At 37.8% G+C, this 25,487-nt stretch overlaps 1 protein-coding gene across 3 annotated transcripts in view; it reads left to right on the top strand.

Annotated features, from left to right (window-relative positions):
- PLXDC2 (plexin domain containing 2) overlaps positions 1-25,487 on the top strand; it is a 230,458-nt gene that overhangs the window by 95,845 nt on the left and 109,126 nt on the right. For all 3 annotated transcript variants that reach the window (XM_052693990.1, XM_052693988.1, XM_052693991.1), the window contains one exon: positions 20,085-20,296. In XM_052693990.1, coding sequence (XP_052549950.1) covers positions 20,085-20,296 — 212 coding nt within the window. The remainder of the gene's footprint in view (positions 1-20,084; positions 20,297-25,487) is intronic.

The following is a 25,487-nucleotide window of genomic DNA, read 5'->3' as shown; positions in this document are numbered from 1 at the left end:
GATAATTTGCACTGGGATAACTTTCACAGGGATCCAAATAAGCAGGCATTCATTTCCCTTATTAAGGACTGGCCCTGTGCCTGCCGAAGTCCAGAGTTTTGGGTCTGCTCTCGAATCTTTGTGTGTGTCGTCTTGGTTGAAAGCTTAACTGGTATCATATCAATGCACTTTGTTTATCTAAATCACAGAAACAAAGGTAAATGCAGATATTTGTTTTTCAGCCAATGCCTGTGGGTTCTTGTTTTTTGTTGGTGGTTTCTTCTTGTTGCTTGTGCATTAAGTTCTAATTAAAATGTCTAGTATTTAGAAACTTCCTTATTTGTCTTCTGCAATTATACTGCTGAGTAAGAAACAGGGGGTCTTTGCAAAGAGACGAGTAAATTAGTTTTAGCTAACTGAATCTGAAAAGCAGAGCACGTGATCCTTTGGCCTTGCTCTGAGAGCAACTAAGCCAACATTTTGGACAGCAAGCTTTTGAATATCAGGCCCAGGAAAAAAAATGTCACAGATTATTAGAAGTGGGATGGATGGAAGCAGGCTTTACTGGAAACTGGCTAAGCTTACATCATAATTGCTGTGCTGAAGCAGTAAACAGCTGCTGATCCTGTGATCTCTCTGGTGAAAAACAAGCATTTGTTGTAGTTATTTTTCAGATGTATGTTGTTGTTTGCATGGTATTTCAAGAGTCCTGCTTGGTGTTTATATCATTAGCTCAGTGTTCTACATTACAATAAATGTGTTTACTTATTACAGAAGCACTGACCCTTAAAACATCTGCTTCTCAGCTGAACATCCACGACTTAGTGGGTGTGGGTAGCTTCTGTTAGCCACTCTTTCATAATATTTTGCAGTCTTTGGCAAGCATTTTGAGTCTGATTCTGACCTCAGATGCACTCTTGTACAATGGGAATTGCTGCATTTGAGTCAACAGCATTCTTCCAGTTTTATGTCAGTGCTGAGGACAGAGGACATTGCAGTCAGTGGGCCTCAAGCTAATTTTTGCCTGCTGGAGTTCTTTAAGCAGAAGATACAAACTCTAGTGGCTTCAGACTAATGTCAAATATCTTCTAGACACTCACTAATAGAAAATATGGTAAAAAAGTTAATCAAATCATCACGATGTAAAAAGGATTCTGTGGTTGTCAGCATCATTACAAGTTGCAACCACAGTCTGAAGGTTTTGGAAGAGATCACAGAATCCTGGAGATTGGAAGGGACCTCTGTAGATTTCTAATCCAACTCCTTGCTAAAGGAAGTTCCCTACAGTAGGTTACATAGGAAAGTATCTAGGAGGGTTTTGAATATCTGCAGAGGAGGAGACCTCACAACCTCTCTTGGCAATGTGTTTCATTGTTCTGTCACCTTCAAAGTAAAGTTTTTTTTCCGTGTTTGTATGGAGATTTCTATGTTCCAGTTTGTACCCATTGCCCCTTGTTCTGTGATTGGGCCAGGCTTTTTTCAACAGCGTCCAATCAATTGATTCCTACCTGTTAGATATTTATAAGCATTGATAAACTCCCCCCCTTCCCCCCAGCCTTCTCTTCTTCAGGCTGAACAGTCACAGCTCTTTCAGAATTTCCTTATACAGGAAACGCTTCAGGCCCCTCATCGTCTCTGTGGCCTCTTGGCTGAAATCTCCAGAAGTTCCCCGTGTTTCTTGAACTTGGGAGTGCAAAACTGGACACAGGACTCCAGATATGGCTGCATCAGGGCAGAGCAGAGGGGGAGGATTAGCTCCCTCAACCTGCTGGCCATGTTTTTTTTTAATGTACCAGAGAGGTACAGTGCTGGCTCATGACCAACCTGCTGCCCACCATCCAGGTCTTTTTCTGTAGAGCTCCTCTGTGGCAGGTCATCCCCTAACCTGTATTGATGTGATTATTTCTCCTCATGTGCAGGACTCTGCACTTTGCCTTGTTGAACCTCATAGGATTCTTCTCTACCCAACTCTCCAGCCTGTACTACTGTAATATGCCTTTTTATTCTATATGTCTCTGACCTCAATACCTAAATCCTGGACAATGACTCAGAAGATTTTTTTGGAGAGGATGAGAGCTCTGATTGCTTCATAATCTGGGGAAATGGCTGGGAATACCTATCATCACCTTTTCCTGCTGTGGGGGGAAGACTATATTAAAATATCAGTGGTTGTTGTAGAAATGGAGAAACAATCATTTTAAGGGCTTTAATGTCATAATGAAAAGTCACCATTTTTCTCCCTGCCCCATTTCCAGCCTTCTGTTCAATGAGAATTTCTCAGCACACTCTCTTTTTCTCCCATCCCAAGCAATTTGCCTCTTAGTTTGTGATCCATGTCTGTTCTGTCTTTCATATCCAAGTCTTGCCCTCCCACCTCCGTTATCATGCTCCAAGCCTGGGGAAGTGGGAGCCCCATCTCAGACCTATCCCTCTTTAGCTGTGTATTTGCCTTCTCTGCCATGGAGGCCATGTGAGAGAAGTAAAGATACTCAGTAATTCTGAAAATACTGTTTTCAGTCAAGATGTCTTCAGTATTCTACTGGTTGTAAATTAAACATGATTAAAATATTATGAGGAATCAGTCATCCTCTGTAGCTTATCTCAGAGCACAGCCTTTATCACATCCTTAACACTTCATGCAGTAATTTTTTAATTAATCATTTTTTTTTTTTAATGGATTAAACTGTTACATTTTTCTATTACAAATATTTAATGCTGACAAGAGTTTTCATGAGTTGAATGGACTCTCCTAAGAACTTCAGGCTATACAAATTGTTTGGAGGTAGATGACAGCTATCCAGAACCAAGTGAAAACAGGACTACACAATACACAGAAACATCTTCATAGTGTTAATTTGACATGTAAATAAACCACATTCACATCCTGAATGAAACCATCTGCTAATGGAAAGTAATCAATGTTTTATTTGTAGCTTCTTTTTGATATGGAAAACTGGAAAACAGTTTTGATATTTCCAGGTCATAGTTTTAGTATGTCTCCTTAAAGAAAGATCTTGATAAAGCTATTCTGATGTTGATGATGTCCTGTGGAAATTAGTGATTGAGCATGGAGAATGGAGCAACAGATGGCATAGCCCCACATGAGGTCAGTAAGCTGTGGAAATTTAAAAAAAATAATAATAATAATAAATAAATAAAAAAAAAAAAAAAAAAAAGCCAATCCTGAAATTAAAAACAGGTGGCAAAAATATCACTTGGAGACTTGGCATCTGTAAGTAATCAGTTACTGTAAGAGCCTTGGTCAGGCACAAATTAACTTCATTGCTAATTGTATTTTCAATAAGTAGAGGAAAAAGCAGCTGTATTTATTTAGAATCACAATACAGCATAGAAATATGAGAAAGTATTTGGAACTACTTTGGTGGAGGTTTTTTTGTTGTTGTTTTTTGGGGGGGGGTAGGAGGGGAGGATTAGCTTTATTTTTTCCTTTATTTTTCCCTAATATTTGGGTTGAGAAAAAGCATGTTTTACAACAGTTTCAGCAGTGCTGCTGGGATCAGGGCTTCTCAGAGCTTTCAGACTGTTTTTCACAATGTCTACGTAGTTTCCCGCTATTAAAAAGCGCAAACGAATAAACACAGCTCATCTGCATTTGATTTTGGGAGACGATTTCTAATTAGGAACTACAAATGCTGTTTTGACTAAAACCATGATAACAAGGGGTGTCATGTTCTTGAACTTGATCCTTTATGGTAACCCTTTCTACTCCCTGCACATAATAGTTACCTAACTGATAATACATGTGCTTGACTGACCCAGCAATGATTTTCCTAGCAATTACAGGGACTTGCAGAGCAGGCAGTGTGTCAGTGGGTGCTATTCTGAGGAACCTAAATATTAACATAGCTACTTGTATGCCATATTGAAGTTTTGATCAGTTTCAAAGCATATAAACAGGAGTTAGTATAAGTTGGTGTTGTGACAGAAGTTGTTGTGTGGGCTACTGGTCTATTTGAAAGATTTCTAGTACCCAAAGGGGGAAAACGGTGTGGGTGGGGGGGAAAGTTTGGTGTTGATCACCTAAAATACTCCGAGTATAAAGGATTTCAAGTTATTCAGGAAAAAGTAAGCTTTTGTCTAAGGAGTAAATTAATCCAGTAATGTTACAGCCAGAACAACCTTTAGAACTGTGGTATTTGAGAGGATTTAAAAACAGGCTAGATGATCTCCACCTGATGTTGTATGAGACATATAGATTTGTGAGAATGTAGAGGTATCTGCTTCCAGAAATGTGAGAGTCTGTTTCAGCTAAAATAACTGTTTTCCAAGGCTGGATGTTTCAGAGAGGCTCTCACCTCCAGTGAGATTCCATGCAATATGGAAAACAGCTTGATATCAAAGGGACACTGAGCCTCCGTAGGCCCACTGAAATCACTTGATCATCAGGAAGACACACACATTTACATATTCTAGAATGTGTGATTATAATTCTAACTCTTGAACTCTATGCAGATAGTACTATCTTATAAGGATTAAATCGACTTATTTAATGGAAGAACCAGGAAATGAAGCTGGTTTTCTGTGGGGGTGTATTTCTTGTTGGCATGATGTTCAGGAATTGCAACTATGCCGCCATACAAAAATTTTGCCTCTTTGAGATCCTCAAGCCAGGCACCTGCAATATGTAAAATACTCAGTCACATCAAACAATGCCAGTGAAAGTGCTTGGTAATATAAAACATTCACAAATTCATGTTTTGACAGAGATGTTCCCTCATGGGCCCATTTCCCAGCCTATCTGCCATTGCATAGATCATTATCTTTTTTTCTGGCAACAGAATAATATTCCCGTGGCAATTGTAGCAATCGCTTATATGGAACAATAAATATCAAACAGTCTTAATGTGAGTTTAACTTATAAATGTGGTTTAATAGCTGAATACAGACAAAGCAGCATCCTGTGACTAACCAGCTCTCTGCAGGCCACCAGCAAGTACTCTCCTAATCACTGTGATGTACAGCACATGTTTTCCAGATTGCTTTGTGAGGTGTAAAGATGTCCATTTCTTGGATATGTAGTGTATCTTGAAGTAGAAAAATACTAGATCTCTATCTTTCTGAGTTTTCTAAAGTTGAAGTTATCTATCTAGCCACAATATAAGCACCACAATATAAAAGGAAATATAAGAAAAGTATAAAATTATTAGAGAAGGCTACAAAGATGGTGGAGGGTCTGGTGGGCAAGATGTGTGAGGAGCAGCTGAAGTCTCTGGGTTTGGTCAGCCCAGAGCAGAGGAGCTGAGGGGAACCCTCATGGTGGCTGCAGCTCTTCTCAGAGAGCAGAGAGGCAATGCTGAGCTCTGCTCTGTGTGACAGCGACAGGGCCCAAGGGAACGGCATGGAGCTGCATCAGGGGAGGAGCAGCAGGGGGTCAGGGAAAGGGTCTGCATCAGAGGGCATTGGGCATGGTGCAGGCTGCCCAGGGCAGTGGGCATAGCCTCAAGCACAGGAATTCAAGGAGCGCCAGTACAGCGCTCTCAGTTGTAGGGTTTGGATTTTGAGTGGCCCTGTGTGGAAACTGGGAGTTGAACTTGATGATCAGTGTGTGTTCCTTGCAGCTTGGGAGATTCTAAACTCTCTGAGAGATGCAAAGTGAGCCTTATCCGTGACTATAAATTTTATGGTATTGCTGCTCCGTATTATATGTAATCAATAAATCAACACCTCCCCCTGCCCCTTTTTTTTTTTTTTTTGCTGGAATCTATACGTCACACTGGACTCAACCCATAAAGCCATTTCATTCCAGTCCATATGTACATTCAAACTTTGCTATTTTGCCACTCTCTTGACTCATTCTCAGATTTTTTTCCTCCGTGATTTATATTATTCATGGAACACTAACAAATGATAATATACTTATGGATCGTTCTTTAGATTAAAACATCTAAGTTCACTGTCCGTGTTTGAACAGTGCCCATAAAGTGCAGTGAGTGCTACACACTCCTAATGTAACATATTTCTGATGTTAATGAGAAATATGAAAGATCTTGATTTTAAAATTTAAAAATACATAGAAATTCTTTTCCTAAAACTGAGAAAATATATATTAGCCAAATAGCTTTCAGGCTTGTTGGGTTGCTTATTGGAGCAGTCATTTCCTCACTTTGTGCAGAGCTCCACAGAGTCTTACTCTCCCCTAAGCTTCTTCATCTTCCTCTGACAAGTCACTGAAGAGTGTAACATCTAATTTCAGGCAATAATGTTAGGAAGAGGCAGTAGGCAAGTGGGACCAGAAGCCATGGTCAAGGCTAGGACACAATCTGGGCATGCAGCAATGCCTCCTCACTCTGCTTTGCTTCTTTTCCCTGGCAACCTGGTTGAACAGAAAGGGTGCAGTGCAGGGACTGACACTGTGCAGCTTCTTGGGTGACCAGACTGAGCTGGAGGAGCACAGGTAGCTGAAGGCATGGGTGACGTAGGTAGGTGACTTACTGAACTGGGAACAGGAAAAAACCTGAGGAAACATCTGAGAGGAGAATTTTCCTGTATATTTCTCTAGCTGGTAATGGAATTGTAAGGGCTTTGAGTGATGGAGCTAATTAAAGTCAGATGTTAGGATACGGGAAAGATAACTAGATTGGATGGGAAGAACACTGGAGGAAATAGTTTGGGTTCTAATACCAGGGCATTGCGTATGGTAAAAGGGGAATGTGCACATGTGGACAGAGGGAAACACAAGAAAAGGATAAAGGAGACTCAGTTTGCAAACATTTGAGTGTCTCAGTGCACTACAGATCTAAATGAGATTGTTTAAACTGGTATTTATGAATTTACTGCTATTTAAAGCTTAAGCTACAAAACAATCTATTAATGAGTCCATATTTACCATGAATAATGGTGGTACTTGAGAGTATTAATGGTATTGAAATATCTTTCCCTCTGAAAACAAATCTCTCTCTCATTTTAGGCAGCTTTCAGTTTCCTTACTTCAGCAAAACTGCTGTGGATAATACATCACATTGTTGGTTTTTCCCTTCTCACTGCATTCATATGAGGGGAGGAGGATGAATGTGCTGTCTTTTATTACTTTTCTCCTCCTATAAGTGATACTTTCATCCTCTTTTTATATACAGATGTTATGAGACAGGCTTAGAAACTGCTTAGCAAAATTATGTAAAGGCAAGCATACGCTGTTGAAAACCTGCAGTTTTTAGAACACAAGATTAGTCTGAGGCAGAAGAATTTGTGACTTTTTGATTTGCCATTTAATGGAAAAAAAGAGAAAATGGCCACTATGAGTTAAGTCTCTGTCTAAGGAGCTCAAAAATCCTTTATAGATCCATTCAAACTTAGGATATGCTAGCATTCTATGATGCTAAACAACAGTCATTTGAAAGCCTGTAGTTCATGGAAGTGTTAGTGGTTTTGGTGGCTTATTTAGAGCCCAGCAATGTGCCCGAATGCACCAAACTACGAGAAGCTTCCACATGGCTTGACATAAAATCTGAGATAAGTAGCTTTTACTTTTGAAGCAAGTGGGTATTTATTGTCAACATCCATTAGTGTCAATATTGATTAATAAACACTTTTTTCCAACTGTGCTTAAGGTTATAGATGTGATAAAGGATATGAGCACTGACAAACTGTGCTGTCATAACAAATTTGTAGGTTTCAAACTCTCAGATGTCATTAAAGCCTTGTGTTTCTTGCTGCTAATACTTGAATCCCACTCATTTGTGAGTGTGGAAGGTACCTGACAACGAGAAACTGTAAACAAGTATAGATTTCTTGTAGTCAGATCATTTCCTATTGGTTAAGGCACTCCTGGGGGTGGGACGAAGAACTCGAGGCTGCTTTTTTCCTGGACGAGATATGCCATCTCCTGTTTTTGAAGTTCTTCCAAAAAATATTGCAGTCTAATTGGAAGAGGAGAGAAAGGACAGTTTATAAAATTGCGGGAACTATGACTAGCTCTATTTTAAGAAAATTTTATGCTGCATTTTCAGAACATTCTTTTGCAGTGAGCACACCATTTCTGACAACAGAAAGCAGGAACAAGTGAGCGACTCAGAGAAGAAAGGTGATCAAGCCAGCTCATGGTGAGGCAGGGATACCAGATTACTTTAATGACTGAGTTTTCCTGGATCCTTTAATGCTAGATAGTGCTGTGCATACATTTATCTGAAAACAAAACAAACAAAAACAGAATCCAGGCTTGATGACAGTAGTTGTTTTGAAAGTGTTAGGTCTGTGGGACATACAGCAAACAGAGCCAGCATGTACAAGCTTACTAGCCACTTGTCTGGACACTTAGATCCAGGAATTGATAGTTTACCCTGCTGTAACTTAGACATGGAATTACGTATCTGTAGTGACTAAGCTGTTTCTTGGCGTGTTTAAGAAATAAGTCAGCATTCAGCTAAAAAATTAATTTAACATGAACTATTTAATGGAACGGAACTGACAGCCATGTGGTGGGTGAGAGGTTCTAGGCACAGTTTAAGTCCTATTTAAGTTCACCAGTTGAGACTTGCTTGAAAAGTAAGTGGTTTGGCAAGTGTGAATATAGGTGCCATTGACGCGGTGTTTCTGCCCTACTACTTCTCTTCATTAAGCTTATTAGGAATGAAACCAAAATGACTACGAAAATATTCTTGAGTAATTTGATTTTTAGTGTCATACAGTGCCCAGGAATCAGGTAAATATTTGCACTCTTATGACACTGAATGATGTCTGGTAGTTGTAGAATTGGTTTTTCACTGCAAAATGTAGAGTTGGTTTCCAAACCTTACTGGGTGTCTGTGGCTCTTGATGGGCTGTCAGCCAGTCTGCAGGATAAAACTTTAGCAATAAACTGCATTAACATGCAAATACAAGACTGCTATAAAACATATCTTTTCATGAAATTAGTTGGTGCTGTGTAATTGCATCTCAAAGGTAGATTATGGGGAACCAGAACTGACTGCTGACTCCATGCTTCATCTGGAAAGGTGAAAGAATAGCATATTGAGGTAGTGTTTAGTATGTTCTTGTGAAGAATAAAATCTCGAATGAGAAGAAACAAGAGGGTGATTTTTTTTTTATTTTTTATTTTTTTTAATCTGTTATATGGATATCTTATCAGTCCCTTTGTAACCATAGCCATATCTCAACTCACTTATTTTCCCAAATCTTTCCTTGTGTGGAGGAGTTCTGTTGTTGATTAATAATCCATGAGAAGGTACACATTTAAGTATCACTGTGTCCCATAACTTTTTAAACCTGTTATATTCAGACACGTTCCCTCTTTCTTTGAATTTGCCTTCTGACCAGGGATAATAAAGAGGTCAAGCAAGTGCTGAGTAGAAAAGTTAATGTTGTGTGCCCTGATGATTGTCCAAGAAGAAAACAAACCTTTCCTCAAGATGGGTCCCTTTCTCATAGATCCAGCCTTTCAGCTATCAATGCATGGGCAGGGTTTTGAATGCATCTAATGTGATGGGTCTGCCAAATCTGAGCCTCTCTAAGCTCAGCTCCAGTTACAGAATAAGCTCCTCCAAAACATTTAAACATACCTGTATTTTTTTAAGAAATGTACTAAGCTTTCTTGTTGTTATATATTGTCTCCTACCCTCTGAAATAGTAAAATAACATACTCCTCATGTGACAATCACAAAATGTTGATCTTCTCTCATTACATAGCTCTCTCTTCCTCTTAGTAAGCACAAGCACAGCTAAGAGTGTTGTAAATCTGTCCTTTCATAAGTGAAGCATGATGTCATTTGAACTGGTTCATCCCTGCGCAGTTTTCAAAACACCACGTGCTTTGTAGCGTGGGAGTGTCAATCTCTGCCTCCTGGTTAAGAAAAGACGTAGATGAATCGTACCTACGCAGTATGTTAGCAAAAACACTCCATCAGAACTGCAAATCTGTTACTGTTTTTTTTCTTGGGAATGTTGTGGTAGAATTGGAAGGCATACAAGAAAAATATCCACATTTATTCAGTCTTTTTTAGGACGTGTCTGTCCAGGTAACTAATCTCCATGTAAATTCTTTATAAGTAGATGCCACCCATGCAGCCTTTGTTTTATCTGGGCATGAGGGATATGCATGTAAGCAGTGTCAAATGTAAAGTATGTTAGCAAGTATGCTTGCTTATTTGTAAATTCTAAAACTGGTTTAGAGGAGTTGAGTCCTTCCAGTGCTGTTGGTTGATTTAAAAACTACAACATTATGTGCAGTGCAGTGGAAAACATGCTGTTTCTGCACTTTACTCTGTGCTAGTTTGTCTGTCTTTTGGGAAAAGATAAATGCAGTATTCAACACACCATATACTGAACAGTCCAATTAAACATTTACTAGATAATTCCATTGCTTTGACACATTTCAAGATTGGTGCAATATTTTCTCTTCTGTTTCTCCATTATCTCTGCCAGTTTTCAAAAAGACTGTTTTTCTTCTGCCAAACAAAAAATGCCTTTCTATCATTCATATCTCTCCTGGCTTAATTCTTTTATGTCTGTGCTTCTTGATTGGTTTGATACAGCTGTTCTTTGACTCTAAACATACATCTACAACAGTCCTCCTTGCTGTATGATTTATTTATTTTTGTTCCCACATCAAATCTAGCAATGCAGATTTTTTGCCAGAACTTAAGAACTCTCTTAGCTCTAATTTCCTCTCATTAGTGTGCTAGAAACATGTTTTTCTCCACAGATCTCCTTATGAAGCTGAGATTTTTTTTTTTCCTGGAAAGGAGCTGAAGGCATTTAGATGCATTTTAATTTCAGTTACAAAATTAATCTGGTTTTGATAAGACACAAAATAGTTTTCCCCTGCACAGTAGCAGTGTCTGGAAGAAATAAACAGTTGCATTTGGAAAACAAAATGAAGTATAGCTGTTGTCTAGCACTTGCCATCAGTAACGCTGGATATGCTTAAGAGGAAGTCAGTATCTTTATCCACGTCCTACAGGTAGCAAAATTGTTGTATTTGTTGATCTACTATGCACCAATACTATAAGAACTTAAGTAATCCAAGCATCTACAGCACATTTTGCTTCTTTTATAGACTCAGCCTCTACACCTTTTATGTTTAACACTTAGATTTCTCCTCTCCTTTTTCTTGGAAAGTTGAAAGGTTCTGACTTCTCTCATGGCAAGTCTTACAAAGAGCCAAATTTTTGGTACTCTGTTACTGAAGATTTCCACTTTAGATAATTTACTGTATAAAATCACTGTTTTGGAAGTCTTTAAAAATACGTAATGCATACGGATGAATGGGTAAGGCAAGATATTTTCTTTTAATTATTTTTTTTACTATTGTTTTGAAACAAGAGATACAAAAATGAGAGAACTAGATAAATATATTGGGAAATTTATCTTTGAGCAGTATTTGTGAGTTTGGGGGTGAGAAGAGGAAGTGAAACAATTTTCAAGCTCTTCTTTTAAAAAAGTCATCTCTGTCATTTCTTGGCTGTGTCATCTCTAGCCTAAAGAATAAAACACTATAAGCATAATTCAGTGTATCTATAAAGCTAAGAAAATCAGGTCAAATGCATCTTGAGAACCTTTAAGTACTAACACTTAATGTATTTCTCAATCACTGCTGACCTAAGCAAGTAACCCCACCGCATAAGCCCAGTGAGACTATCTTAATTTTCCTGACCTTTAAAGCAACTCTATTTTTTAAAATGTCCATTTATTACTTTTACTTTCTACGGGACGTTTATGAAAACTCTGTCTTGATACCACAATGTAGTAAGGACTGGCACTAAGCTTTTACTTTTTAATAAATGTGTTAATTAATTCCCCAAATGATCTATCTATTTATCTGCAGTTGGAATAGTCTCTGTAAATCCTAAATTGCTGTTGGTCCAGGAAAACTTCAAGTGTAGAAAATGAAAGAAGATGTAAAATTTCTTTATTTAATCCATAGTGGGAAAAAAAAATAAATAAAAAAGGTTATATTTTAAATTTTGTCTAAAATGACTTGGAGAGTTTTAGCATTGAGCTGGAGCAATGCCTCTACAAACAGCTGTAAATTTTAACCTTTCCATCTTTGAAAACTGTCCTTTACTGCCACAGTGGAAGAAGTCATGCAATGCTTTTCTGCAGTTTTTATGTCAGATACTATTGCACTCCTCACTACATGTTTCTGTGCAACTGTGATTGTTTGTTCGTTTTCCTGCTTTCCAAATCCTGTGCCCTGTGAAACAACTTTTTCCGCAAACCGCTTCCTTTCTACCACTGAGAGGGAGGCCAAGAGAACTGAGGGTACAGCAGGAGAAATGTTTAATGTTCCAGTCACTCCAGGGCTGCATTGCATGATCTGCCTCATTTGAAGATGTTCAGGTTTACTCGCATTCTGAGCAGCTACACATTTTACACGGGCTGTGTTTTAGCCAGTGCCACAGGCTCAGTAAGGAACAAATTAGGAACAACTAGGCAACGTAAGAGTTTGTCGCAGTTTGCAGAAAAAAAGAAAAAAACATTGTTAACAAAGTAATTACAGTCAGAATCATGGAATTGTAGGGGTTGGAGGGGACCTCCAGAGATCATCGACTCCAACCCCACTGTCAAAGCAGGTTCCCTACACCAGGTCACACAGGTAGGCATCCAGGCAGGTCTTGAACATCTCCAGAGAAGGAGACTCCACCACCTCCCTGGGCAGCCTGTACCAGTGCTCCGTCACCTCACTGTAAAGAAGTTCTTGCTCACATTTGAGCAGAACTTCCTATGCTGCAGTTTCCGGCCGTTTCCCCTTGTTCTGTCTCCACTCACTACTGAAAAGAGTCTGACAGTCAGTTAGGCACTCCTGACATGGAAAGGTAGGGAAACCCTGATTTATAAGTGTCTGTCAGTGTTGTACTGGGTGAAGAATTATGCCACTTTTCTTATCTTTTCCATTCTGTCAGGTTGCTCAAATTTTAATCTGTCTGCGCAATCATGTTGTGCACAAGTGTATGTTAGGATAGCTCCATCACATTGATATTTGAGCTTTGTTTTCCTATCTATATGCCTTCTTTGCTTGTGCCGCTAAACTCAGTGAAGTTACCTTTTGTGTGAAGACTGATATCTATCCCTGTGCCTGACTCCAGGTCAGCCTGACAAAGCCACGCTATCCTCCTGATGCTGCTGCAGTATGAGTATGAGCACAACAGGCCAGCTGTGAGCTCATAGACATCGTCTTGGCCAGAGTGGTGTCCCTGGGATTGCTGCTCTTTGCACGCTATGAAAAGACAAGCACTGCTTCTCCTAATCTGTTTTTCAAGGACCAGGTTTGCATCTCTCTTAGACATTAACTGTCGCTGAGGCTAAAAATGAAGATAAGTCTTCTACCAAAGTTGCACTTGCTCTGCCTGCTAGGAACAACATAAATTAGCCAAACAAAAATTGTCTGACATATCTGAGATATTTGTTGCCTTCTGCCAGGGCAGCTCATGCAAAAACAGTTCCAGACATATGCTGCAGTTCAAATTATGAATAAGTCTGTCATTTTTGTATGCTTTTCTCTATTGCCCAGAGACAGAAGTTAGACTTAATGATCTGATTGCAAAATTGTCAGTCTAACTTTTTTAACTCCATTTTATTAGCTACATATGCACATTGATGCATGCCTTCTAGCCAAGTGGATTTCTTACTTATCCTAGTTAAGCCTGAATCTTGAAGAGAAGCTGACTCACCATGGTGCTGGCATCCTTCAGCTTTTCTCCAAAATAAAGATGCCTCCAAATGGGAGCTGTGAGATGAATGTATTGATGATCGCACTAAATGCTTGAGTCTGATGTTGGCAATTGTGCTGCAATCCATTTATTGACTACAGGAAAAAAAGCCTGCATACACTTGTAGCTGTTATATTTAAATAAAGTAGAATTAGTATTCTCAGGAAAACCCTTGAATCTAGATTGGAAAAACAAGAATTTACATATAAATAGAATATTGTAGAGTCATCTCAATTTCTCTTAGATTTCTCCTTATCAGGACATTTTTTTGTTCTTGTTGAATTCTTAAGCTTTTCTTGCTTTTTACACAGATAATTTTGTGACTTCTTGAGAGTTTGTGATATAGTGAGATTTGGACACAAACCCTGTTTTTCTGTGCTTGAGTTTGATAACCCACAAGAAAATATAGTTTGATTATTTTGAGTTGTGTGCCAGGAAAGCAAAAAACATACAAATATGCTTCTTTTTGTCTTATGTGTGAATTTAATATGTGATAGATATCCATCTAAGTTCATTTGGGTGTCTATATTACCAATTGGGAATGCTAATGGGAATGTGGATATGAAACTTTCCCATAGTGTAAGCAATTATTAAGTGATTTTAATTATGTTGATTGTCAATAGCTGAAAGTAAAATGTAGAGTGAAGAATCCCAGCACTGTTCAGTGGAAGCAGAGGGACCTGTTATCTTCTTTTCAGGTGGGATTACGACAGTCCCTTCTGTAATGCAAAACTGTGTGCTGGAAAGGAGGGCAGGAAAGTAATAACTAGAAGTATTCCTTTGAGTAAGCTTAAATCTACAGCTGTAGTAAGACATTTATAGGAATCTCCAGATGAAAAAAGGTTGAAGGCTATAAAATAAAATAAATTGTTTGTATAGCAATAACCAAAACTAGATGAGGGGAAACAGAGAGTTATGGCAGAAATTACACAAAAAGGAGTTAAGATGCTCCTTGCTAAAGTAAAGAGAAAACTTTTTACTTTCCTATTTTTCAGTTTGAGAAGCTGTTCCTGTTGTGCATTGTACAATGAGATTAAGTTCCCTGATCCTTTTCCAGCAACAGTAGCTGATAGGCTTTTATAGCATACTACTGAATTTTTTCATGGGTTCCATGAAGCCCAACTTCCTGACCCTAACTTCCACTGAAATTTGATGGTTTCTCATCTTTTCTAATGGTTGCAGTTGAAATACAGATTCATGAGGCACGGTATAAAAAATTACTTAAGCTAAAGAAGTATGGTGACATTTTCTGTTCCTTGATAAATAAATTTGTGTATTTGATATTTGATTTAGCTAGCATTTGAGTTGTGGCAGATTTAGAAAGATGACACTATATCTTGTACACAATCTGTTGAGTAAAGGTTTCAACATGTATTTCTGGGCTTCCAAAGAAAAAAATTCTTGTTGATTATGGTGCATTTATGAAATTAGTCAAATTGCAGAGCTGGCCTAAATATGTGCAATCATGAAATGTAATTAACACATGTTTTAGAAATGCAATCCTGAAATTCTGATGTACTGAAATAACCCAGAAATCTCTGTTTAACCTCATGGAAGGGGGGAGAAAAAAAAAAAAAAAAAAGAATTTGAATAAGAGCAATGAGGGAATTAGGGGTAAATTATTTACCTACTTGACTTTTTTTGTTTCAAAATAGAGGTTCTTTCCTCTTTGGTGACATTTCTGTCACCAGACAGGTGCAAAGCAGAGACCCTCTGTCTCCACCATGGCTGGGTACTTACTTACTTATTAGAAGATATTTTTATAAGAAAAATCCACTTAGCTGATCTGTAAGAACTGCATTCAGGAATCACAATATTGTAGTAGACAAACTCCTCTACTACTCATTTGTTGACTTTCAGCATTGATTTATGTTAATAATATAACTATTGAGCAGTTCTGGGTATTTTTCTAATGTAGGCACATCTTCCTGTCAATAACCTCAGACTAACTGCACTACTTCAATAGGCAGGTCCTGATGTACAAGAAGATAAAGGTTTCTGTCATGTGTTCTCTGTCAGGTTAGACTGCTAAATTAACCTGCAAGTTAGTAAAAAAAAAAAAAAAAAAAAAAAGGACATGCTGAGCACATAGTGGTTTAACATAGTGATAGTAAAGCCCTGGCTTTAGATGTGAGCAGAAGTGAGTCTGTCTGTAATTCTACCTCCACTTCCCTTACCAAGTTTACTTTCTAATTAATTCTTCACTAGGTCCATCCAGAACTAACTCTAACTTAAGTCAAGGAGGAATGATCTGCAGGCATAATTACTTGCATTGCGAATTTTATGAAAACTTCTGGGAAAATTGTTGAAGGATCAGGTCAAAAGACCAACTTAATTACACCCATTATAAAGTCTATTTTCACTGCTTCTAAATTGCTGTGGTACAGTGTCACTCTGGTGACACAGGTATTTGCACAGAATTAGAAAACATAACTGCTGTTATTAATGCAAAAGCATAGTAGGCCATGTTGAAAACTGTGGTTCCAATTTTAATAGGCTTGAAGGCTTATTTCAGTTCTGAGTCTCTGCTCTTACAGGCTGAACAAGCTCTCGCTCATCTGGTTTGCCAATATTATAATTTCATTATTAATCAGATACTACAGCCTTTGGCTGCTTACCAAATGATTTGAATGATATGCTCTCCTTCAGTGTTAATTAGTGCGAGCTCTGAGATCTCAAAGATAAGAGCATAATACTTTGGTACATTTCCTCTAAAGTGCCTTTTATGTGATTTATTAGTTACACAGAGGTTTCAACCAGAAATATAAAATAGTTCTAACTTGTAAAGGATTACAATTTTAGGTTTCTGAATGCTTTTCCTTCATGAGCTGCCTGTATTTAGAATCTGAAAATTTATTTGATCTATCAATTATCTGAGAATGTGTATATATTATTTATTTCAATTAAAATTACTTGAAAGGAATAGAAAATACCCTGTTTGACTCACTTCAAAATATATATATCTTATTTATCATTTTCTCAATATTAGAGGTATGTCAAGATACACCTCAGGAGCCATGCTGGATCAGAAAGGGTCATGCCAGGCCCATCGCCTCTTTCTTTTTATCCCCAGTAGTTTGAGGAAAATGCTTTGTGAAGGAGGTGGTCTACAGTAAGTTTCTGTCTTCACTCTTTTAAAACACATCCAGATTTTACCTCCGGTTATAGCTTGAGCATCTCCACTCTGTCAGTCCAGGTCCATTAATCACATCTAGGGGTAAAACTGGTAGAAGTTTTCACAAATACCGAAGTTACTGTCTGTAAACTGAAGATGTTTATCAGATCGTGCTTTTAATACTTTCTGTTATTAGATTTAGAAGTATATAGTGCATTTTGGATACAGTTAGATCAATACAAAGCATCTTGATGTTGATATGGTTAGTGGGTGTGAAGTAATATTTATCAAAGTAGTAGTATGCTAACAATATGATTTAGAACATTTTCTATATTTCAAGAGAAAAAAATCATGTAATTAAAATAGTTGAAACAGGAAAAAAAAAAACTATGTACTGATGAGATCAAAGTTTTCTTCTATATGGAATAACCCATAGCAAATTTTGCAGGTGCCATGATGCAATTGTACTGTATAAAAAAAAAAAAAAAATAAATCATGAACTGTTAGGAGATAAAAATGTAGATTTGGCAAGCTACTAGAAGTACCCTGATGTGCTAATTTTATTTTTCTCTCCAGCACTGTATTTTTACTATTTTAGAAAGTAGTTTGTTATGTTACAAAACCTTACAGCTTAGAAGTCGTATTCATTTTTATTCAGGATTTGGTAAAACAAATTATAATCCCTTCCTTTGCAGGCAAGACTCAGCCTGAGGTGAAAGGGATTTAAAGACCTCCTGTAACTTTAGTATTTTTTGTTTTCTAATTTAGATGATTACCTCAACATATTAGTTGTTGACCATAAAAAGAAAATGGGCTGCAGTGGGAATGTGGAATGAGGGTAGATGTGTCTTTGCCTCTTTCTTTCTGAATGTAGGTTTGGTGCAGGAAAGGTGATTCAGAGGAAGAAAATGGGGTTCTGCAGATATTGCACTATAGTTCAGGAAGCCATTTATATGTATCTAATGCACCTTGGTCATTGCAGTGGGTGTTGAGATGTCTTAATACAGCTGTGGTGGGTGGTAAATGTTACTTCCATGGATCAAGCCTTTGGTGTTCTGCATCTCAGACAGAAGGCATGTATCTGCAACTCTGTCGGATTCTTTTCAATTTGCTAGCTTGTGGGCATCCCTATCCCTGTAGCATTGTGGCAACTTCTTCTAAGTTGGAGCAGGGAGGGCAGCTTTGAATAGATGCTGATGAAGACAGCAGAGGAGTGATCGAGTTCATCTGTAGAGCTGTCCCTCTGCATCAGGCAGCTGATTGCTTGTTGAAGCAGGCAGCAAAGTAGCAATTTGTTGAAGACAAGTCTTCTAAGCCTTTTAAGAAATTCAAGAAAACGCGTTTTGAAGAGCCACCAATTAAAGGAAAACAAGCTTGATTACTCAGGGTGTAAGGAAACTTCTAGCTAGAGATTGCTTATTTTGTCTGTCTGTTAAATTCTGAGTTCTCTAAGTGACACAGTACTACAATAGCATGCGGTTGAGAGTGATTAAATAACTTAGGAAATGAGTTTATTAGATTTTTGGCCAATTAGACAGGAAGAAAGAAAGGATCACTGGAGCTTAAATTCTTACGGAGATTTTTTTCTGTACTGTAAACTCTTTCTGGTCTGTTAAGGACAACAACTGATAGACTTTGGGGCAGGGTGCAGGGATTATTCCAATCGCTTGTCACCAATCAAGATCTGTATCCAGCAATTCACATAAACATGCTTAACTTTGAACTAGAGAATTGCTGGTGGGAGTTTCCTTATATACTTATGGAACCCTGTCAGAGCTTTGAGAAACAGAGGAGGGGTTGTGCAGTTAGGGCTGGGCTGGTCTTGTCTCAGCTGTTTGACTGCATCCATTTCTCCTTATAATGTTGATATTTACCATTTCCTTTGACCCCAGAAACTGATTTAAAAGCAATGTCTTTGTGCACTTCGATAAAGTTTCCTTTTTTGGAGTGGTAATGCTAAAAACAGAACGTCCTGCTCTGATGTGGGTGATGTTCGTGAGCTTTGGCAGCATGTAGGTGTCACTACAGACAAGGGTTTGGGACTCGATGACCCTTAGGGGTCCTTTCCAATCCAAATAATTCTATGACTCTAAGATTCTCCTGTAGTACTGATTCCTAAACGATCTATGATGTAGGAAAATGGTATTTATTATATCTTTGGTAGGTAGTTTTCTATTTTTCTGTGTCTTTTGTGTCCAGACAGCATATTTGATAGTTAGTATGGAACTTGGAAGTAGTGTCTGTTGCTCAGAAGCTTCTGCCAAACAGAAGGAGCAGATTGCTACTGCAAATGAACTATTTTCCAGTGTATTTCTTCATCTGTACTCATTTTATTTTACTCTTTGTGACTTCTAGTTTGCAGCTAACATTTCATTTGGAACCTCCAAGTACTGCTCTTAGAACAAGTTCCACTTATTCCTGGAAAATGCAAAATAGAGCAGTCCTCTGCTTCTCCTCTGTGGCCCAAAGCATACAAGGCAATATGAAAAGCACGTTTGATTTTTAGTGCTAAGTGTGATAAATTACTGGAGCCTTACTGTACTCACTGTAGCTGAAATCAATTAACAAAAACTAGTTGGGTTGGGAGAATTGGAAACTACTTAAGAATTTGTGGATTTTTTTGGTAGTTATACTGGCATGAAAAAGTTGTGAACAATGTGAATAAAGTGCATAAGGGATATATAAAGCACACCACCCATCTCCACTGGTGCTTTACAGGGGATGTAGTGAGTGCCTGCAACCTTCACACACCATTCACATTTATCAGTTGAGCAGCTTTATTTCTGAACAGCGACAGACGTTCATGGGAATTTCATGCCTCTCAGAATGTTTATTTGGCTGGCCATCACCATGACTTCCAAGCTATTTCCACATAAAATTAGCAGCAGAGGTTAAGTTGATACACAACTTCAGTGTTTCTCAGTCTCCTTTATTTTTGGACTCCTTTTGATTAGATGTTAATTATTCTTACATTTGTTTCATTTTGGAAAGTGACAGCTATAGGTAGACAAATGTTAAAGTCAAAAAATGTAACATGGAAAACTTTTCCCAGACTTAAAATAGGCAGGAAGATAAAACACATGGGATGGTTAGAGGAGCCTACAAAACTTAGTCCAAATTATTATATTTTTTCCGAAGCAGAATTTGCTGCTTATTCTCTCAGACTGTTATGGTTTTGTTGGTTAATCAGAGATATAATTGGCTATTCTACAGAGTAGTTTCAAAGCATTATTTTAAAAATTTAATATTACTATGTTTTAGACTATGATCAGTAAAAGATAGTCCCAGCTGATTTATAACCTTGTTTTGTTTTGTTTCTCACACAGGTGTGCTTTATCAAGTTGTTCAGAGCTTCCCTGGCGTGGAGAAAAACTTGCAAGTGGATGCATATGTAAATAGCCACAGGTGGAGAAGGCACTCAGAGTCTCTTAAATCAGTCAGCACTAACAGAGCCAGTATGGGGCAGGATTCTTCTGAGCCGGGTGGTTTCACAGATCTGCTGCTAGAAGAGGGACATGAGAATGCCACTCAGATCGAGGTACAAATTCATTTCACTTTTTATTTAATTTGTTATTTTTGAAAGGGGGGGAGGGGAGGAAATAAATCAAAAAAGGTGAGTTCTTCAATACATTCATGCCTTAGCAGTTGAATATAGCCTTGTGATTGTGTGTCTGTCCCTGCAAGCATGTGGAAATCTGTTTTTCCTCCTGCCTTGAGATTGGAGAACATCTCTTCTGGTTTCTGTGGAGAGTCTCTTGAAGATGTCTGTCTCTGTGGAAACTAGTTATGGAAAGTACTCTGTTGTAGCAGTGCTTTCTACTTAACTGGAAAAGGAAACAGTATATATAAAATAAAATAGAAATTTTTAAAGTTCCTCCATCTTGCATAGATATCATGTAAATCTCCTTGAAAGTCAGTTGGGTCTTTAAAGGTGTTCTCAGTTTAGAGAACTGTAGGTATAGTGGAAGTTGTCCATGAATAACTTCAGATCCATTGTTGTTTTCAATTGGTGCTAAACATATCTAGCTACAATGATTTGTGTAAATTCTATTTATCTTACAGATAAAGCTGTAAATAAGTATTGTATTAGTATGGATTTTTTTTTACGTACTAGATTTGGTTGTTCTCTAATTAATAAAATCTCTATTGTGTTTATCAATAAAATACAGCTTGTAATAGACAATACTTAAAATTTTCTATCTTTGCTCGCAAAGCTTCAGTGCTTTTTTCTACTGTTGAGGAGCTCATTCTCAAACGAACAACAGTTTTTAGGTTTAAGATTATAAACTTATACAGTAAGAAATGCAATATAAAACTTGTCTGTGGAGATAATGATGAGTCAAAATAATAACTCATTTTTCAATGTTTTGTGCTTTTTCTTTTTTTTATTTGATTTAAAATGATTTGTTTATTTTGCCTCATTCCCCACCATCTAGCCATACTTGTAGCAGCTCACTCCAGCACAAAAGATTTCAATCCGGTTTCTAATTATTTTAGCACATAAAGTATGGTGTCTTGGATACAGGAATGTTTGTGTAGCTGATCTTTCCATGGCTCAGAGGTAGACCTGTGTGCATTGTCACTTGTGTATCCAGTCTGTTGACTTCCGCGCTCCTACAGCATAAAATGAGTCAGAGCTGCCTCCATGATACTTGCATTTGGCAACATTTTGGGGAAAAATGAATGCTTGAAAATGGATGTATATTGAACGATGTTTTCTGTAGCTACGTTTCCTGCCTGATTAATGGCACTGCAGAGTCTTATCCTCAAACTATCCCTACTGAGTTTATTAAATTCAGATTCTGTGCTCCCCTATGTCCCTTTCTTATTCTAGTCTTCCTAGCATGGTAAAATAACTCAATTATGTTCTTGCACGTTATCGGATCTTTTTGTAAAATCCCCACTAAAACACACAGGTTTTTTTTTGTTTTTTTTTTAAAGTGAAAATTGGTGATTGGTGCCTACCTTTACAGAAGAGGTAAAGTGTATGACCAGAGTTCACAGTAGAAGTGTTGCAGTGTTCTGCAGCTTAGGAACTGGAAATGCTTGCTGGAAAGCATATTCATTATTATTTTTTTTTTTTAAAACTCCTCTTCTGCATGTGTTGCATGTCTTGTGGGAGAAAATCCATAGAATGAGTACTGCTTGGCACTCGTATTTAATAACACTGCAGTACTACTACATTTCTTTATCACATGTACTGTTTATCTCTGAATTATTATATGGACTTTCCCTGCATGTATGGAATAATCTTCCACTGGAAGCCTGATCAGTAATGAACATATCTTTTAATTTTTGTTTTTGTTATATTCTTCCCTCTACTGATGAGTTTACTTTCTACCCAGATTTTGCTCTTTTTTTTTTTTTTTTAATGGCAATTAATTCTGCGCTCTACTTAAAAATAACTCAGAATGTTTCCTGTGTGATCAAATCCATACAGCCACCACGTGGCAAATGATAGAATCCATCTATGTGCATGATAGCTCATGTCCATTAGATTTTCTTGATTTAGGGCAGTGAGATTTATTTTACTTTTGTTTTCCTTTAGAATGGCACCACTCCAAATCTCCCTAATCCATAAATTATATTAAGATCAATCGAATATGAACTTCAGACCTCCAAGAGCAGCCTCAAGAAAGTGCATTTTTAATCAGTTTAATCATGTCTTTGCAGGGTGGACCTGCCCCCATCCTGAAGGATAATAGTGGTCAAATTGTCTTATGCTGTTACTCTGGTCTGAAAGCCCGAACAGTGCAACCACTAGGGATGCCAGAAACATTCACTGTCACCCTTCTCAGCTTTGTTTGTCCTCTTTCATTTGTTTGACAGTGTTATTCAGGAACTCATACAAACTAATGCATCAGATGTTTTCTTGAATAAGATGTTCTCTTGAACCAGACTCTCTGGAAGTTGAAATATATTGCAGAGATAAGCTGAAGCATTGGATATAGTCATATTATGTGCAGAACCATTGGAAATGGACATGGCCTTCAGAAGGAGGTGATGGAACCTTCTCAGAGATCTGTCCTGTTGTTGGAGGGATAGGAATTGCATGGGCCCGAGGTGGAGAGTGGTGGCAACCCAAACCAAAACTGGTAGTGCTAAGAAAAAGGCAAGGGGTGGGAGGAACACCTTTCTGCTGTGGAGTAGATCTTCTGTGTGTATGGCATGTGTGGTATCTTCTGAAGAGTTGACAGTGAGCTGGAGATAATAAGGTAAGATTAATTTATAGCAAATGGATATCATAAACACATTAGCAAATGGTATGAGATTATGAAAGCACTTCTTCCTCTTAGTTTAATAGGATTTTTAATAATGTTCCAGTTAGAGATGAGAATGTTTTAAATCTAAAAGAATTTCCCAAGGATAGAGGTTGGTCCCATCTGCTTTCTGGGACCAAGATCAGTACGTATTTTAATGTTTGCATTTTTACTACATAATATAAGAAGAATGAGTGAGTGAGACCTTAATAAGTGTGGAAAAGGGTGAGATACAGTCTTGTACAAATGGACACAAATGCTACAGCCCTATAGAAATCCCTGAAGTAGATGGCATTTAAATGCGTGGGGAATACATTGTCAGCAGTCCAAATTTACAGAAGAGTGAACCCTGAAAATGCAGTACTCTGGTGACGCAGTGCAACCAGATCGGCTTCTTGGCCCTGTGGCAAATGAAAACTTCAGAGTGTTTCTCTTCAAAAGTGGGAGCTTCTCCGGGTAAGGCTTGTATAGGAGAAATACGAATTGATTACTGCTGTTTTGTGTTTTTGTTCTTCCCCTTCCAATCTATTTTGGGACTCTGCTTTCCAATCTTAGGAATCAGGATTGGTTAGGTTTGTTTTTGTTTTTGCTTGTTTGCTGAGTAAATTACCTCTTTTTTTAGTGTGCTCAGAAAATTCAGAAGTGCCTTTTATTTATGGTAAACAAGCCCAGGAAATGCAATGGGTAGGTTAGGATTTGTTGTTGCAATCACTGTATGTCCTTGGAAAAGTAATGAGCATGAAAATAGGTCTCAATAAATATGTCTAGTTTGACATATCTTCTTTCAAACAAGGAGAAAACTAGGACAATATTCTTTTTTTTCACCTGTTCTCATAAAAGCATGGTTATTAAGTAATTGACTCTTTATTTTAACAATGTTAATGCTTCTAGTTAGATTCATGGTCACGTTTTGACTTTTGTATTAATATCCAAAGCACTGAAGTCATCCAAAGGTAATGAAAGCAGGTAGCAGAAGTTCTTGTTCCTCTCTTACTAGAAAGGGAGCTGATCTCTGAAATGCATCCAGTGTGGATGTCAGGTTCCTAAAACCTGAGCAAATGATTTTTTTTTTTTTTTTTTTTTTTTTTTGTCACAGTGCTCTCTAATGTAGGAATGACCATAGGGCACTGAACAGAGGGGCTTAATAGTGCTTTAATATATAATTATGCGTCACACAAAATATAGCATAGTTTTCAAAGTCTAAAATACATATCATTTTCTAAGTGGTGATGAGACATTATGTAAGAGCTCTGTACAGAGATTATTCTCCAGCATTTATAATTTTTTTTATCTTGTTTCCCAGGTATTCCCATCAAAGCAGCTCCAAGCACAGACTTTATAAATAATTTCTAGAAAAATTGCTTGGTCCCATCCCTGACCATAATACTCGTGATGATAGAAATTATTGCTGTTTCGCAAAATGAGCATAGATTTTTGGTAGGAAAGATATTCCTATGGATATGACTGATATCTCTTCTTTTGTGTACTGCTTTTAACTAAAATAGAGTTGATGCTATCTGAGGGCTCTCTTCTTTTTCTCCTTTCTTTAGTTTCTCTAGATGTTGTTTGGAATGTATGTTTTTAGCAATCCTTGTAATTTAGACCTGGAAAGTGTCTTGTCTGTCAGAACTCTAGTGGATTTCTTTCTGGCAGCACACTTCTGCTGAACTTTGCATTTTCTCCAGGAGTTACTGTCCAAAAAGAGGCTTTTCCCTTATCAGTCCCTGTCTCTTGACAGCAGTGAAGATGTCTGGTTCTGACTGGCAAAAACAGCAGAAGGGATTGAGTTTGACAACCCTTGGGATTTGAGAGCAATTGTTCTCATCTACTGGCAGTGGTGTTAGCATACTCACTGCTCTATTCTTACTGCAAGTCTGAGCAAGGAAAAAAATAATGGTTAGGATTAAATTCCACTCAGCTGAACAAATGATAAGGTGTTCCTGGAATTACTGCTCCAATGCACTGCATTAAAAGTAGAAAAACTTGTTTGTGCGCAACTGTGTGTAGCCTTAAAACTAAGCAGTATTGTGATTGCACAGTGAGCTGCTAGTTTGGCCAAGCCCACCTCTATCTTGCTTCTATATATAAAATTGTGTGTATATATTGTATATGCATATGTATATATGTAATTGTATATATACACATATATGTGTATATATAATATATGTATTTATTTTTTTTCCCCATCACAATATTTTAGTGCCATTTGTGGCTGAAGGAATTAGAAATAAAGACCAGTGAAGCCAGGGCTTCCTAACTAATGCTTCCTATTTTATTATGTTGGCTCACAATGTCAGAGGTGAATGTCAGTGGTATGGCAACAGAGGTTAAACCTTCTCACCAATATCCCATTACGTTTTGTTGTTATGTGACAGATGGCAGCAGTGGGGCAGTCTGACAAAATGGCGTCACGTGGAAGTGTGGATGGGACCGTAGTCTGTCACCAAATTCCTCCATGTGGTGAAAATT

The sequence above is a fragment of the Tympanuchus pallidicinctus genome, unplaced genomic scaffold, assembly GCF_026119805.1.
Source record: "Tympanuchus pallidicinctus isolate F22 unplaced genomic scaffold, pur_lepc_1.0 scaffold3, whole genome shotgun sequence".
Taxonomy (NCBI): Eukaryota; Metazoa; Chordata; class Aves; order Galliformes; family Phasianidae; genus Tympanuchus; species Tympanuchus pallidicinctus.
Note: the sequence above shows the minus strand (reverse complement) of the source record. Positions and strands in the feature narration are given on the sequence as shown.